This window comes from Petaurus breviceps, unplaced genomic scaffold (genome assembly GCF_028583685.1).
Source record: "Petaurus breviceps papuanus isolate PSGF00001 unplaced genomic scaffold, PetGlider_PUasm1.0 91041, whole genome shotgun sequence".
In the NCBI taxonomy this organism is placed as follows: Eukaryota; Metazoa; Chordata; class Mammalia; order Diprotodontia; family Petauridae; genus Petaurus; species Petaurus breviceps.
In genome coordinates, this window is record NW_027187400.1 from 33,929,222 (window position 1) to 33,944,770 (window position 15,549).

The 15,549-nt window shown below is 45.7% G+C and overlaps 1 protein-coding gene across 3 annotated transcripts in view; it reads left to right on the forward strand.

The window, feature by feature from the left end:
- MEGF6 (multiple EGF like domains 6) overlaps positions 1-15,549 on the forward strand; it is a 372,060-nt gene that overhangs the window by 24,926 nt on the left and 331,585 nt on the right. For all 3 annotated transcript variants that reach the window (XM_069079590.1, XM_069079592.1, XM_069079591.1), the window contains exon 2: positions 437-571. In XM_069079590.1, the coding sequence (XP_068935691.1) occupies positions 437-571 (135 nt within the window). The remainder of the gene's footprint in view (positions 1-436; positions 572-15,549) is intronic.

Below are 15,549 nucleotides of genomic sequence, written 5' to 3' on the forward strand. Positions count from 1 at the left end.
TTCTGTACTTGTGAACCTCCACTTTTGTCAGAAGGTAGGAGACTTCTGAAGTCTTGATCGGTGATTGCATTGATCAGAGTTATTAAATCTCTCACAAAAATTATTTTCCTTTACGGTGTTGTAGTGACTGTATATATTGTTTTACTGTTTCTGATCTCTTCACTCTGCAAGGGTTCATGCAAGTCTACCTGGGATAGATTTTTCAAAACACTTAATAATGTTTTATTTTTTTCCCATTACATGTAATGATTGTTTAAGGGCATCTTGGGCAAATTCTTTCTTCTGACTGAGTCTTACTTTCCTTCCTTGGAAATTGAAGAGGGTTGGTCTAGATGGTCACTAAGCTCCCTTCCCATTCTGCCTTTTTTCATTTCTACCATTCTTTGACTAGTTTTGTCAAACAAGCTAAATAAATCTCTCTCCCTCTCTCTACCAGGCCCAATGTGTGTGCTGTGAGGGAGCTGACCATCGTGGGCCACCGGCAGCCTTGTGTCCAGGCCTTCACCCGGATGGTTAAAGTATGGAAGCAGGGCTGTGGCCGGCAGATGTGGTGTGTGGGGTATGAGCGGAGGTATGTACCTTCTCCCAGGGCAGGGTGACCCCTTTAAAAAGGTCTAATGCCATCTGTTGATATGAGATACCACTGAATGTGGGAGTGGGGAAGGAAGATGTATTTCCTAGAGTATATTCCTCCTCTTACTCCCCCCCTCCCATGGCCAAGCCTGGGGTGTGGTGGGAGGCATCCATTGACTCTCTTGTTGGAACTGTAGATGGGGTCAGGATTACTGATCTCAAGGAATGATGTTCTCTCCTTACTGGCTGATGCTTGGAATCCCTCTGGTTAGGTCAGGGTGGGTTGAGCCCTTAATTTCACAAGGAGAGATGAAGCTAAACATAAGGACTCATGAGAAGGAAAATACAACAAGCATTTATTAAGCCCCTGTAGTTTGCGGCTCACTGTGCTAGGAGAGGTACAGAATTCACTTATCACATGTTCCCTACCCTCCAGTTTCTAGTCTGTTGGAAGGGGTAAGATAACAAAAACAGATAACTGAAATAAACAATATTACAAAATAAATGCATCAGACAGGAGCAAAATAAAGTGTTGGGCCGTGATCATAACTGGCGTTTATACAGCCCTTTAAGGTTTTCAAAATGCTTTACAAATAGGATTGCATTTGATCTTCACAACAGCCCTGGGTGCTGTGATTCTCTCCATTTTACCGTTTGGGAAACTGAGGCAAACAGATTTAGTGACTCATCCAGGATGATACATCTAGGGAATTGTCTGAGGCTGGATTTGAACTCAGGACTTCCTTACTCCAGGCTCAGTGCTCTATCTACCATACTCCCGAACTCCCATGACTTGGTTTCCTCCTCTGTAAAATGAGAAGGTTGGATTAAATGATACTAAGGACCTTTCCAGCCCCAGAATGACAATCCTGCTGTTATGTAATACCTTTCCCAATTCAATTAAATTCACATTTATTAAGTGCCTACTATGTGCCTACACTGTGCTCAGTGCTAGAAATACAGAAAGAGGAATATGCCCTGGGGAGCAAGGCAAGAGAAGACTGGAAAGGGAGGAGGGGGCGGCTTCTGAAAGGCTTCGAATGCCAGGCAGAGCATTTGGCGTTTGCTCCTGGAGATGATAGGAGACACTGGAGTCTGTTGAGTAGAGAGTGGCCTGGTCAGAAAATCGCTTTAGTGGATGAATGGAGAGGGGAGAGACTCGAGAGGAGGAAGGTGATAAAAGCCTGGAGGGAGGAGTGGGGTGGAATCAGGAAGGGGGTGACTTTGGAAAGAGTCACCTTATAGAACCCTAAAGGTGGGCCTTAGTTTTCTCATCAGTGAAATGGAGGGGGGAGGGGTTAGACTAGATGGAGTCTGAGCTCCCTTCCAGCTCCAGAGCCAAGATCCCTTGGTTCCCTGGAGATCCCCTGGAGATTTTGTGATTCCCTGGTGAGTTGGTCTCTCCAGGAAGGGTAGGAAGTCAGTAGGAGACTGGAGGAGAAGATGGGCATTCCAGGAATGGTGAAATGGTCTGAATGAAACAATGGGAACTGGGGAGGGAAGGGCTGTGTTCTAGGCAGGACAGGTTCAAGTCTTTGGTGTGTGATTCTGGGCAAGTAACTTGACCTCTCGATGTTTTAGACTTTTCTCCAAGACTATTAGGTTGCAGAACATCAGATGATCTGTCTTGGTAGAGGGAGTCTCTTTACAGGGCATTTGTTATACTAATGAAAATATAGGATAAGACAAAAAAAAAACCCAATCCCTAAACAAAAGCAGAGTCTGTGTTGGTACACCCTACCAGCTGCTTTGAAGTTGAATGGATATACCAGTTCAGTTTCCTACCAGGAGGTCAAGAGAAAGTCATTTAGTAAAGGGTTTGGTAGAGGAATAGCTGTTAATGCTGATCTGACTTTGGACACTAGTGGATGTCAGCTTTTGGCGTCATAAATCACCTTTTTTCTATCATAGGTCTCTTCCCTTCCCCCAAGCCTTTAAGAAAATTAAAGTAAATCTTGAAAGGACCTCAGAAGGCCTCCTGGCTTCAAATCCTGTACCTGCCATACTTTCCCCCTGTGTGACTGTGGACAAGTCATTTGACTTTCCTGAGACTCAGTCTCCTCATCTGTAAAATGATGGGGTTGGCTCCTTCCAGCTGTACAAGCTCAGCATTTGGTCCAGCCTTCTGTCTGCAGATAAAAACATGCCTGATGTGGTCTGCTATAAGTGACCGGCCATTATCAGTGTCATTTACTGTAATTAACACAGCATGTGTTATGGGAAATCACGGGCTCATTTTCCTGATTTATGTCTCTTGGCGTTAGTTGGGTATATTTCAAATTCCGTGTTAAATCCCTTGTTTATTTTTCATATTCTGTTCCTTGTAAGCCGGTACCAAGCACAGAGACGCCGGCCCTTTCTAAAAAAGTTTTCCAAAATGACTCCTCTGCACATGTGAGAATGCCAGGCCAGAGTGTAAAACTGGGCTGAGAGTCTGCTCCTAACGGGCCAGGGCAGCTTGGGGCAGTGCCAAGGGACAGGAAGACCCAGGTTTGAATACCACCTCAGATACTGACTGTGTGACATGGGCAGTAGTTTCCTTCTCTGTGAAATGAGGTTCAGCCTCTCCCCATAAAACAACAAAAACCAAACCCCAAACAAGCATTTATTTATTTATTTATTTTTGGAGGGAGGAAAGCAGAACAATTGGGGTTAAGTGACTTGCCCAAGGTCATACAGCTAGTAAGTATTAAGTGTCTCAAGCCAGATTTGTACTCCAGTCCTCCTGACTCCAGAGTCAGTGGTCTATTCACTGCATCACCTAGCTGCCCCTAAAACATTTGTTGAGTGTCTTCTGTGTGCACACCACTGTACTGGGGTCTAAAGTTACAAATACATGTATTTGTACATTTTTATATACTTTTTTTTTTGCTCTTTGGAGGGCAATTGGGGTTAAGTGACTTGCCCAAGGTCACATGGCTAGTAAGTGTTAAGTGTCTGAGTTTAGATTTGAACTCAGGTCCTCCAGACTCCAGGGCCAGTGGTCTGTTTACTACGCCACCTAGCTGTCCTTATTTTGTACAAATGTAAATGCCCTCAGGGAGCTTATATTCCATCACAATATCTAGCATAGAGCTTTAAACACAGGAAATGCTCAATAAATGTTTGTTGAAGGACTGACTGATCCTACTCAATCCCAGAATCTCAGAGCTGGAAAATTCCTCAACAGCCAACCCATAAAGGGGGAAAAAAAGCACCACTATAACACATCTGATGAGTGGGCATTGAAATGGATGGAGAGTAATGACATAAGTTAAAGGTGACAGCTTCCAAATTGGTTCTGAATAAGCACTTATTAAGCACCTACTATGTACCAGGCAGTGTGTGAAGTATGGAGGGATATACAAAGAGAGGCAAAGGACAGTCCCTAACCTCAGGGAGCTTCCAATCTCAGGTTGCAGTTTTCTCATGTCTAAAATGGACTGGAGGATATCTGGGGTGCCCTTCCCTTCCAGCTCCTGTGGACCCTGGGATGTAGGTAGGATGAGCAATTCTCTGCCTACAGATGGGGAAACTGAGGCACAGAGAGTTGGAATGACACAGCTGATGAGTAGCACAGCTGGTATTTGAACCTAGCTGGGTCTTCTGGATCCAAGAACATCCTTCGTCCACAGTACCACAATCTCTCAGTTGTAGACTTTGTCTTAGGCTGGGAGACTAGGGAGAAAGGGGAGTTAAATGAATGGCCACTCAATGATGCAAGGTGTGGTAGGAATTTGGTTTTGCCATTGGCTGGGGAAACTTCAAGCACATCTTTTTTTTCTATGACTGGTGGCCCTGGATACTGGGCATCCTTTTTTTTTTTTGAGGCAATTAGGGTGAAGTGACCCATCCAGGGTCACACAGCTAGTTAGTATCTGAGGCTGGATTTGACCTCCTGATTCTAGGACCAGTGCTCTTATCTGCTGTACCACCAAGCTGCCCTTGGGACATCCCTTTGTGACCTTCTTGGCTTCAGCCTGTTGCACAGCACAGAATGGGTAATAGGCTGTAGGGTGGCTGCTTTATTTGAAGTGGCTGAGCTGGTGGGTGCTACTGGGCCCAGGTGGGGAGGGCGGCTCAGGTGAGTGAGTGCAAGGGAGCGGGTGATGCTGGCAGCGTCTCTAAATGCTTTGGCTCACCAAAGACATTTGCCCTTGTTGCAAGTTTCTTTTTTTGGGGGGGGCTCCCTTTTTCTTTTACTCTCCCCTGGGCAAAGATTGAGGAAATTCCCCCCACCCCAAATAACAGGCTTAGCCAGGGTTGTTGTTTTTCATCCTTTGTTCTCAGTGAGGACCAATGGCCGGGCTCGGTGGGACATGACCTCAACTGAGGAACCCGGGGCCAGGCCTAAGCAACCCTAGGGGCTGCTGGTTTCCAGCATCGCAGGGCTTCAGGCGAGAACCTGAAAAGCCCCAGCACCCCCTTCTTGGCACAGACCTGACTCGCTGAGCAGATGATGCTAGAAAATAGAGACCTTTAAACCTGTTTCTGTTTTGGTCATAATGGTGTCTAGACATTTTATGTCGGGATTTTGTTCCGATGTGCAAAGGCTTTGGGGGTGTTGCCTTTCTTGTGAGCCACGAACAGCAGTTGGGGTTCAGCTGCCAGGAAACCAGGAGTTTGGGGGCTGGATGGCTAGGGTAAGGCTTCCAGGTGGCTCTGTGTGATAGACTAAGTGGTGGAGGTTGGGGTTGGACAGGCATCTAGGACTTCTAGAAATCATATCAGCTCTGGGTAGTGACAGAGACAGGATTATCAACTCTTATGTGCACATAGAGCCCATGATTGAGTGTAGAGATAGAGATGGGGCGAATATTTAAAGGTGGGATTCAGTTTTAAACTCATGGCATCCAAAAACCTGAGCTGGAAGAGAACTTTGGGGCCATCTGGTCCTATCTCTCTGTTTTACAAAAGGGGAAACTGAGGCACAGAGTCAGACTCCTAGGGGTGTCAGGTGAGCTGCCCAAGGTCATGGGGTCCTAAATCTACAGTTGGAAGGGACTCCGGGGGCCCTGACTGTGTAGTGTGACCCCATTTATTTTAATTTCTGAGCAAAGTGAGGTGCAGAGGGAGGAAGCTGATTTCTTGTTTGTTTTCTCAGCTGCAGAGTCCTGCTTTTTTCCCTCCTTGGTCAGCCAAAGGGCAGAAGTGATTCCTCTGAAGAGCACAGTCTCAGACTTCCTCCACATTCTGGTTATTTTTAGCAACATCACAACGGTGATGATGAAAGTACTAAGTATATTAGGGACAAATGTTTCCCCTCAGGTCTGGAGTTTTCTAAGAATTGGAAAGAACCCTAGACAGGGCAACAGGAAGCCCGAGGTTTTAGTCCTTGGGCCTTCAGGAAAATCTCTTGTCTTTTCTAGGTCCGAGTTTCCTTCACATAGAAAGTGAGGGCTTTCAAGAAGATGGCTTATAAGGGTTAGTCTTTGCAGCTCCCTGAGGCTCAGTTCTTTAGCCCGATTCCCTAGAACATTTGCCACAAGAAATCATGGGCTACCAAGCATTGATTAAATGCCTACTATGTGCCATAGACAAAGATGGATAAACAAAATAAATACAAGATCATTTGGGGAGGGGGTGCCTAGTTGTGTCTGACTCTTCCTGACCCCTTTTGGGGTTTTCTTGGCAAAGATCCTGGAGTGGTTTGCCATTTCCTTCTCCAGCTCATTTTATAGATGGGGAAACTGAGGCAAGCGGGGTCAAGTGACTTGTTTAGGATTCCATAGTGTGTGAGGCTGGAGATGACACCAAGCCTGGTGCTCTATGCATTATGGCACCACCTAGCACGAATAGTTATCCGTGTATTGGGGGAGAAAAAGTTCAGAGACCCTAGGTTAGGCATCCCTGGGTTACGAGTTACAAAGAGGCTTGCCACAAGGAGGTAAACATTAGAACTATTCTTCAGCGACACGGACTGCCTTGGAAGATAACAGACTTACTGTCCTTGGAGGCTTTTTTATGGTGTCTCGCAGGGCGTGTCATGGAGGTGATTTCTGGATCTAGGATGGGTTGAACTAGATGCCCATCAGAACTCCCTTCTAACTGGGAGATTCAGTCAATCCATCCAGAGTTTGTGTCTGCTGGAGAAGGAGTGGGGTCTGTCATGGAGTGAGGGGAGAGATAACAGCCTAAGTAATGCCTGGGTTGCTAGGAAATATTAAAAGAGACAAGAGACTGGCCTCCAGGGCATTGAATGGATGGCTTCTTTTAGATGGATGTGGGGAAAGGCACGGATAGAAATTGCGGAGGGTGGGGGGGTGGAAGGAGGCCGAGCTGCACATTGTGAGTTCATATGACCTTGGCAGTATTAGATAATATAAATGCTTTTCTGCAAAGACATTGTCCTGGTGGCGTACACCTTCTGTCCTTTCTGTGTTGGCACTCTCATTGTGTCTGACTCTGAATCCCTGTTGGCTGATAATGGGCAAAAGCGTCTGGCCAGAAACTGGATATTCCCCGTGATGACCCTTGTTGGTCGGAGAGGTTGGGATGATAACAGCCCAGATTCTCATGGTGGCCATTCCTTCCTTCCATTGTCAGGGGGCTTTAAGGCTTCAAGATACCATGTGATCCTGGAGGACCCGAGAATTCTCTGAAATTAGGACTATCTCTATTTCCCTTGAGTAGGGGCCCAGTGTAGTAGGGAGGGTCCCTAGGTTCAGAGTGAGGGAACCTAGATTTGACTCTTGGCTTCTCCATATAACTGTGGAAAGTTTGCTCTGTCTCTAGGAGAGCCTTAGGTCTCCATCTCTAAAATGGGGACATTGTAGAGCTTTTTAACCCAGGGTCTATGAATTAAAAAAAATATTTTGATAACTATATTTTAATATCATTGATTTCCTTTGAAATCATCAGAATTTTATTTTGTGTATTTAAAAACATCCTTCTGAGAAGGGATCCACAGCCTTTCTTAGAGGGATCCATGACACCAAAAAGGTTGAGAACTCATGTTAGAGGAGAGAACTTAGGAAGCCATGAGGGGGAGTGGTCTTCAGGAGAGCTGACCACACTGTTATAATAGGCTGCTTTGTCTCCAAATCAACCAGTCACTGTTAATAATAACAACTGGCACTGATTTTTGAAGTATTGAAAGTTTCCCCCCCCTCATTATTTCACTTCAGATTGGGTATCACAGGTGTTTTCACCCCCATTTTGCAGATGAGGACATTGAAGCACAGAGAAGTCTCTCTTCTCTCCCCTCCCTCACGCAAAATGTGATTTCATCAGTATAGACAATTTCTAGGCAAGGAAATCCCTTAAACCAATGCAGGTTAACATAAACCCAACAAGCTTTCTTTTAGACTGGTCCCATCTTTTCCCTCTGAGGAGTACTTAGCATAGTAGGTTTTTCCTCAGTCAATATTTTCTGAGTTCTTAGGCTGTGCCAGTGATGGTGGGGAGGTAGACAGATGAAAACTTGTCCACCTTGGCCAGGGATCACTGGAATGGAAGGAAGTGTAGGGTAAGACTCATAAGATGAGATGTTTTAGGAGATCAGTCAGTCAGTCAACCAACATTAAGCCCTAGAAGAGAGAACTCCAGGCTGACGGGGAGAGGGGCATCCGGAGGCATTCCAGGAATAGGAAGACACATGCTCTAAGGCTCTTGAGGCAGAAAATGGCAGGGACTGGTCAGAGAATGTGGAGTGATACCAGTTTGGCTGGAGCATTGGGCAGCATAAATGAATGTTCAGTGGATGGGACCGTTACCAAATTTCATTGCTGGCACATCTACAACCTCCTTTGCCTTTTTTTCTCTACTCATTCAACTACCAACCCTAATTCTGGACTGAATCACCATTGGATGAAGTCCACAACCTGGACTTCCTGGAAGCTTCCAATTAGTCCCTTGTCTCCAGTCTCTCCCCTCCATGACATGGATCAAATAATTTTCCTAAGTCATAGATCCAACCATGTTCCTTCCATGCTCAATGATGTCCTGTTTTCCTCCAGGAAAAAATACAAGTGTCTTCATTTCCTTAAAAAATAAAAAATCAATAACTTTTGTTTATATATAACCCGTGAATTTCCCAAATAGGCCCCTCTCCCTTCCTGAGCCAGAAAATCAAAACATAAGCAACAATCATCCAACCAAGAAGTGGTTAAGTTCTAGCATTATGCCAAGATCTAGCCATCCCGAGGCCAGAATGAAACCTAATAAAGAGAGGGGGACAGGGTGAAATAAAGGCAGTTGAGCAAAACTAATCAATGAATCAACCAGATCTAATTGCAATGTTCCATGCCCCAAAGTTCCCCACTTCTGGAGTTGAGTTTGGTTATTATTGTTATACAGTATTCAGTTTTGATTTCAGGCTTATTGTTAAGGCTGTCTGCTGTCTGATTCTGGGCTGCCTTTCCAGTCAAACTGCTCTGTTTCATACACTCCACTTTCTGGTCAAGGTGGATGATTTCTTGAAGTAGGCCTTTCATTTCCAGCCTCCGAGCATTTGTATGGGCACTGCCTCCAGGTCCTCTCTTCCTTCCAGACTCTTCCATCCAGGTGCTGCCTTCCTTGAGAATCTCTCTGTGTTTTCTCTTTCCTTGAGTTACTCATGTTTGTATGTATGCTGTATCCTCCCTGTAGAAGCAAGCCTCTGGAGGGCAGTGCCTGTTTTGCCTTTGTGGTTGTCTCCCCAGCACATGCTTACGTATCTTGCATCATAGCAGGGGGATGTTTCAATGTTTGTAGAATTAAGATGAAAGAGGTTAGAACAGTATTCTTATGGGCCTTGAATGCCACATGAATGATGTCTTATATTTCTCTTAAAAGGAACAAAATCTGAGGCCAAACAGCTTCTTCAGATGTTCAAATCCTCAGGTCTTCTGGTCTCCATTTGGTAGTCAATGGAAGCACCTACTATGTGCCAGACACGGTGCTAAGCACTTATAGAAACATAATCTCATTTGAGTCTCACAAACGACCCTGGTAGACAGGTTCTGTTATCAAGAAAACTGAGGCAAACATAGGTTAAGTGACTTGACCAGGCCACAGAGCTAGTAGCATCTGAAGCTAGATTTGAACTCAGGTCTCCCTGACTTCAGGCCCAGCATTTTCTCCCCTATGCCACTAGCTTCCTCATTGGAGTATTGTTGTTCAGCTGTTTGAGTCACGTCTGACTCTTCATGACCCCATGGGGAGTTTTCTTGGCAAAGATACTGGAGTGGTTTGCCATTTCTTTCTTCAGCTCATTTTACAGATGAGGAAACTGAGGCAAACAGAATGAAGTGACTTACCCAGGGTCACACAGCTATTACGTGTCTGAGAGTGGATTTGAACTTGGTTCTACCTGACTCCAGGCCCAGCACTCTATTCAGAGCACCATTAAAGGACTTAATCATTGATTGTTGACTGACTTACAGGCTGAGCTGGGATATCAGGCTCAGGAAATGGACTGACCAGCTCAGCATTTGGCTTAGTCCAGTCCTGGACTGAAGTTGGCAGAGACCCTGGGCTGGACTGGAGGAAGTCACAGCATCTGCGTTTCCTCCCTAGCCCACAGGTGCAGTGGGCTCTGTGGGAGCAGCGGCCGGCGGTACCAAGGCTGGAGGAGCCCAGGGGCCAGGCTGTGCCATGATCCTGAGCCAGACCCTGAGAAGCCTGGCTCAGTCCCCAGGCCTGGCTCTAGGAAATCCGGCATATCCCCATGCCTGCTGTAGCCGCTTAGTCAGGGCATTCTCCATGGGTCACTCACTGATCCTTGGCAAACCCATCATTTCACACTTCAGTTGCCATTTTATGGACTGTCCCAAATATTTCTGAACTGGATTTTTTTCCTGGCCCCAAGCTACTGTATTTACTCACACATTCCCACCCCACCCCACCCTTTTCAGCAGAATTTATCATGGTATTGACTGGAGGGAGGGGAAGAGACTGTGGGGGAGGGGTATCAGTCAGGTAGATTGCTCACATATGGTGCCATTTGATGTAGCTGGGACCATCATTTTCTCCCTGGCAGAACCTCTGAGGGCTTGGCATGAGTAGAGGAAGAGGGGTTAATGGCAGTTAAACACCCTTCTGTCTTCTTTTACTCAATAGGACCATTCATAGCCCTTCTGCTGGGCTTAACAAACCTTTAGAGCAGTGCCCACTGGAAGAAATATCTGTCTGTTTATCTATCTATCTGTCTGTCTGTCTGTCTGTTTATCTGTTCATCCATCCATCCATCCATCCATCCATCCATCCATCCATCATCTCTCTCTCTTTCTATCATCGACCTATTGTGAATGCATATGATGACCCTTATATTTAAGTCTCTTTGCTTGATGAATTTTAAGAAAAGGAATGTATTTAGTATGTTATAGCTTTACTCTTCTAGGTCATAGTAATGAGGGATGAGTTAGGGGATATATGGCTAGATAAGCAATTCTGATGAGAAAGATCTAATAGTCTTAGTGGACCACAAGACCATTAGGACTCATGATGAATGAATGACAGACCATAATTCCCTGAGGCCAGGGACATAGTGGGAAAAGAGTATTCATCTCCACCTCCTGACTTCCTTCAGTTCTCAACAGGAAGCCTACCTTCTACAAGAAACCTTTCCCAATCCCCCTTAAGGCTAATGCCTTCTCTCTGTCGATTATTGCTTTTTATCTCGCTTGTACTTCGTACATAGTTGTTTGCATGTTGTCTCACCCGTTAGATTAGAAGCTCCTTGAAGGCAGGGGCTGTCATTTGCCTTTATTTGTATCTCCAACACTTAACACAGTGCTTGACACACAGTAGGTGCTTAAGAAATGTTTGTTGCCTTCTTTACTCTGGAGTCAGAAGCCTTGGGTTCAAATCCGGCCTCTGACATTTGCTCCCTTTGTGATGTTGGACAGGCTGTTTCCCCTCTCAGGGGGGCCCCTGTTTCTTCGTCTGTAAAGTGAGGGGGGAGGGCTTTGGGGGCCTCTAAGGGCACTTCCAGCTCTAAAGCTCTGATCCTATGGTTTTAGGAAGGTTTCCCTTTTGTCTCTGGGTCTCTAGCACCCTAAGCAGTGTCTGACATGTGGTTAGTGTTTATTAAATGCTTGATTATTTGGTTGAATGGCAGGGCATTGCTGACAAAAGAGCTAATGTTCTTTTCCTGAGTGTTAATAAGAGAGAGGAGGGGAGGCTAGGTGGCACAGTGAATAGAGTACTGGCCCTGGAGTCAGGAGGACCTGAGTTCAAATCTGACCTCAGATACTTAACACTTACTAGCCCTATGACGTTGGGCAAGTCACTTAATCCCAATTGCCCTGCCCTACCCCCTCCAAAAAGCAAAAAAAAAAATAAAAAATAAAGAGAGAGGAAGGGCAGTGAAGTACATGGGAGGATTTTCAGAGAAATTGGGTTCAAATCATGGCTCTGCTTCTTACTACCATCTTGGAGAGGTCACTTGATCTGCCTGGGTCTCAGTTTCCCCATCTGTGAAATGAGGTTACTGGATGAGATGGCCTCTGAGGCCCTTCTCCTTCTAGATCCTGTGATTGAGACACAGTGTCCAGAGTGAAGAAAGTACTGGTCCTGTGCCATCGCCCTGGCTAGGTCACATCTGGAGTGCTCTGTTCATCTGTGGGCCCAACATTTCAGGAAGGAGAGAGTCAAACTGGCCTTTTTCACAAGAGCCATGTAAAAACGGAAAAGCACTCAGACAAAGGTTGGAGAGCCAGAGTAGTGGATAGAATGCTGGATTTGGAGTTAGGAAGACCTGTGTTCAAATCCTACCTCTGATAGTAAATGGCTCTCTAATCCTGTGCTAGATACATATCCTTGGTCACTGGACAGTTTCCTTATCTCCAAAGAGACTCAATGGTTATTAAGATCCCTTCAGTTATAATTCTGTGATCTAACCTACCGTATTACCTTTTGTCCAGTATGTTGTGGAAATTTCTGTCGGGGTGTGTGTTGGACCAGATTCCTCTGATATCCCTTGAAAACTAAGCTTTTCTTTATCAGTTATTCTGAGTTCATTTGCCTAACCACAAAGATAGGAGTTTCAGGGAGAACTGAGGTAGATAGTAGCAGTAGCTGAGCATGAATAACACAGCATCACAGGTGTAGACTGGAAAGGACTGAATTTCTATATTCCAATACCTTCATTTTACAGATGGGGAAACTGAGACCCAGAGAAGCAGGACTGGGCAGATGCATGAATTTGCCAATATAGGTCATATTACAGGGAATCTGTCTGAACTCAATTCAATAAGCATTTATTAAACGCTTGCTGTGTACAAGGTACTGGCCAAAGCAGTGGGGTCCTCTGCTAAACACTGCGTCCTTTTTGTTATGTTAGAGTTTCTGTGGTATTACTAGACATCTGTGGGCTCCTGACTGTAACTACAAAGTCTCATTTAACAAAAGCTTTTGTTGTTTATAGCACTTGTTAAAATATGGTGCAGCCTCTCTTCCTTCCTTTGTAGACCTCTTGGTTGCTGCCAAGGAGTTTGTGGGGCAGAGGTACGATTCCCATTGTAGTCTATTCCCTATCCTCTGACTGAATCTCTAATGTGGTCAGTGGACTTGTAGAGGAAAGAAGGAAGGAGGGAAGGAAGGAAGGAAGGAGGGAGGAAGGGAGGAGGGAAACAAGCATTTATTAAGTGTTTACTGTATGCCAAGTACTGTGTTGAATGCTTTACAATTAATCTGATTTGATGTGGTAGTGAGGTGCTATTATCACCCTCATTTTACAGTTCAGGAAACTGAGGCAGACTTGCCTTGGTAACTGTTCAAGGTCACACAGCTTTTAAGTACCTGAGGCAGGATCTGAGCTCAGGCCTTCCTTCAAGTCCAACATTCTATCAACTCGAATGTGTCCAACCTCCAGCCCATTTTCATGGCTCCAATTGTGGGGGAATTCTTCCTTGGATACTGGGGAAAGACAGCTGGTCATTTTGATTCCATTGCAAGCCCAGAATTAATTTCTGTCTTCTCTTTTTGCTAATCCTGCTTCATTCGTTTAACTGCTGGTTGACCCCCCATACGGGGGCTTTGGAACTTGGATGCTTGGGGCGGAGGGAGGAGAAGAACTCAGGGGATCTCTCAGGGAAGGAACAGCTCTCTCTCTTCTGCAAAGTGGCTGTGCCGAGGTTACAGTCTCGGCGGGTGTTTTGCCTCGGGATGGCTAAATTCACCGGAACTTTGAGTGTCTTGACTTTTAGTAACCTGACTCCAAGGAATGTGCCGAACAGCACAGCCCTCACTTGAAACAAGATCCCCCACATCCTCTGTGGGGGACACAGGGCACTCCATGTTGGAATCCCTTCAGTTCCCATAGCTAAGGTCTGAGACAGCGGCCCCAGGTGTTTTCTGACCATGGGCTTCCAGCTCTGCAGCAGGAGGCTTCCAGATCAGACCGACATGGGAACTAGGAAGGGAATCCCCAGGTTGGAGAGATCACCCAGGGTTCCAGCCGAGCCTGTCCTTTTGCAGATGACCAATGGATGCCAGATCACTCAATCAGTGAGAAATATCAGGCACTTAGTATGTTTCAGGCACCTGTGCTAAGTGTCAAGGTTACAAAGAAAAACAAAGCGGCTGCCTGACCTCGAGGGACTTACATTCAATGGAAAAGGCAATAGATGTCTAAATGGGTGTATATATATATATACACACACACATACATACGCACATACAAACAACATACAAAGTAAGTGGAAAGTTACATAGCAGCCACACAAACCTGGGAGAAACCTCTTGAAGCATTTGAGCTGAATATTTGTTTTTTAATATAAATTTTTTTGTTTTGAACTTAAATACAAAATAAGAAAAGAAAAGCAACAATATTGCCTTGTATACAACCTGAACATAGGAGAGGACTCAAGATAAAACAATAAATTTCCATTTTTGTAGCTGAGCTGTCCTTCTTTTCCATCTGAGTGAATCTTGAAGGAAGCCAGGGATTTTCGAAGGTGGAGGTGAGGAGGGAGAGTGTTCCAGGTATGGAGGGCAGTCCAAGGTGGGCAGTGAAATGGGCGATGGTGGGTGATTATATGTGAGGAACCCCAAGCACGTCACTGTAGCTGGATTCTAGTGTGCGTGGAAGGCGCTAATGTCTGAGAAGCCTGGAAATGTGCCCAGGGTCACCGAGGCAGTGACAAGTAGCAACAGCAGCATTCTGACCCAGGTCCTTGGATTCCAATGCCAGCCCTCTTTCCATTGCCCTATGCTAGAGCCTTTCTTCACAAAGAAATGTGAGCTGTTCCCTAGGGAGGCAGGATATGGGGCTTGGTATTCAAGAACTCAGGACACTGGGCATGTGCCCCATTGCCCTTGGCAGACTTCCCTGCCTCTCAAGGACTAATTCAGGTGAGGGAAGTTGCTCCCTTACACCTGGTAGGGCTCTGACCCAGGGTCTTAGGGCATTCAGTTTAAAGTCAGAAGAGACATTAGAAAGGTCCTATGGTGTAGAGGATAAACTGCAGCTGGGCTAACCCCAGTTCAGATCGCTTCTTTAGGCACTTACAGGGGCAGCTAAGTGGCACAGTGGATAGAACCAGGCCTGGAATTCAAATCCAGCCTCAGACACTTACTAGTTGTGTGACCCTGGACAAGTCACTTAACCCTCTTTGCCTTGGTTTCCTCATCTGCAGAATGTTTGAGAAGGAAATGACAAGCATCTCTTTCAAGAAAACCCCAGATAGGGTCATGAAGAGCCAGACACGACTGAACAGCAGATCTTGTGTGAACCTGGGCAAATCACTTAAAAATCTCAGCTTTTCTGTCTACAAAATGAAGCTAATAATAGCACCTACCTCACAGGGCTATTGTGAGCATCAAGAACAACCTACATGAGGTGTTTTGCAAACCTTAAAGCTCAGCTGTGATTTTAATCTTGATCCCAACCCAACAGACATGTACGTGCACTTAGAAACCCCAGACTTGGGGTTTTGGTCCCAGACTCATTGGTTAACTGTTCCCTCTCCTTGTTCCTTGATCAGGTTTTCTGCCCTGGGTGGGAATGATGGGGCCTGGAGGGCACAAGAGGCTGATTGGGTATGGATGAGGAGGCTGGGGATCAGTCAGGGG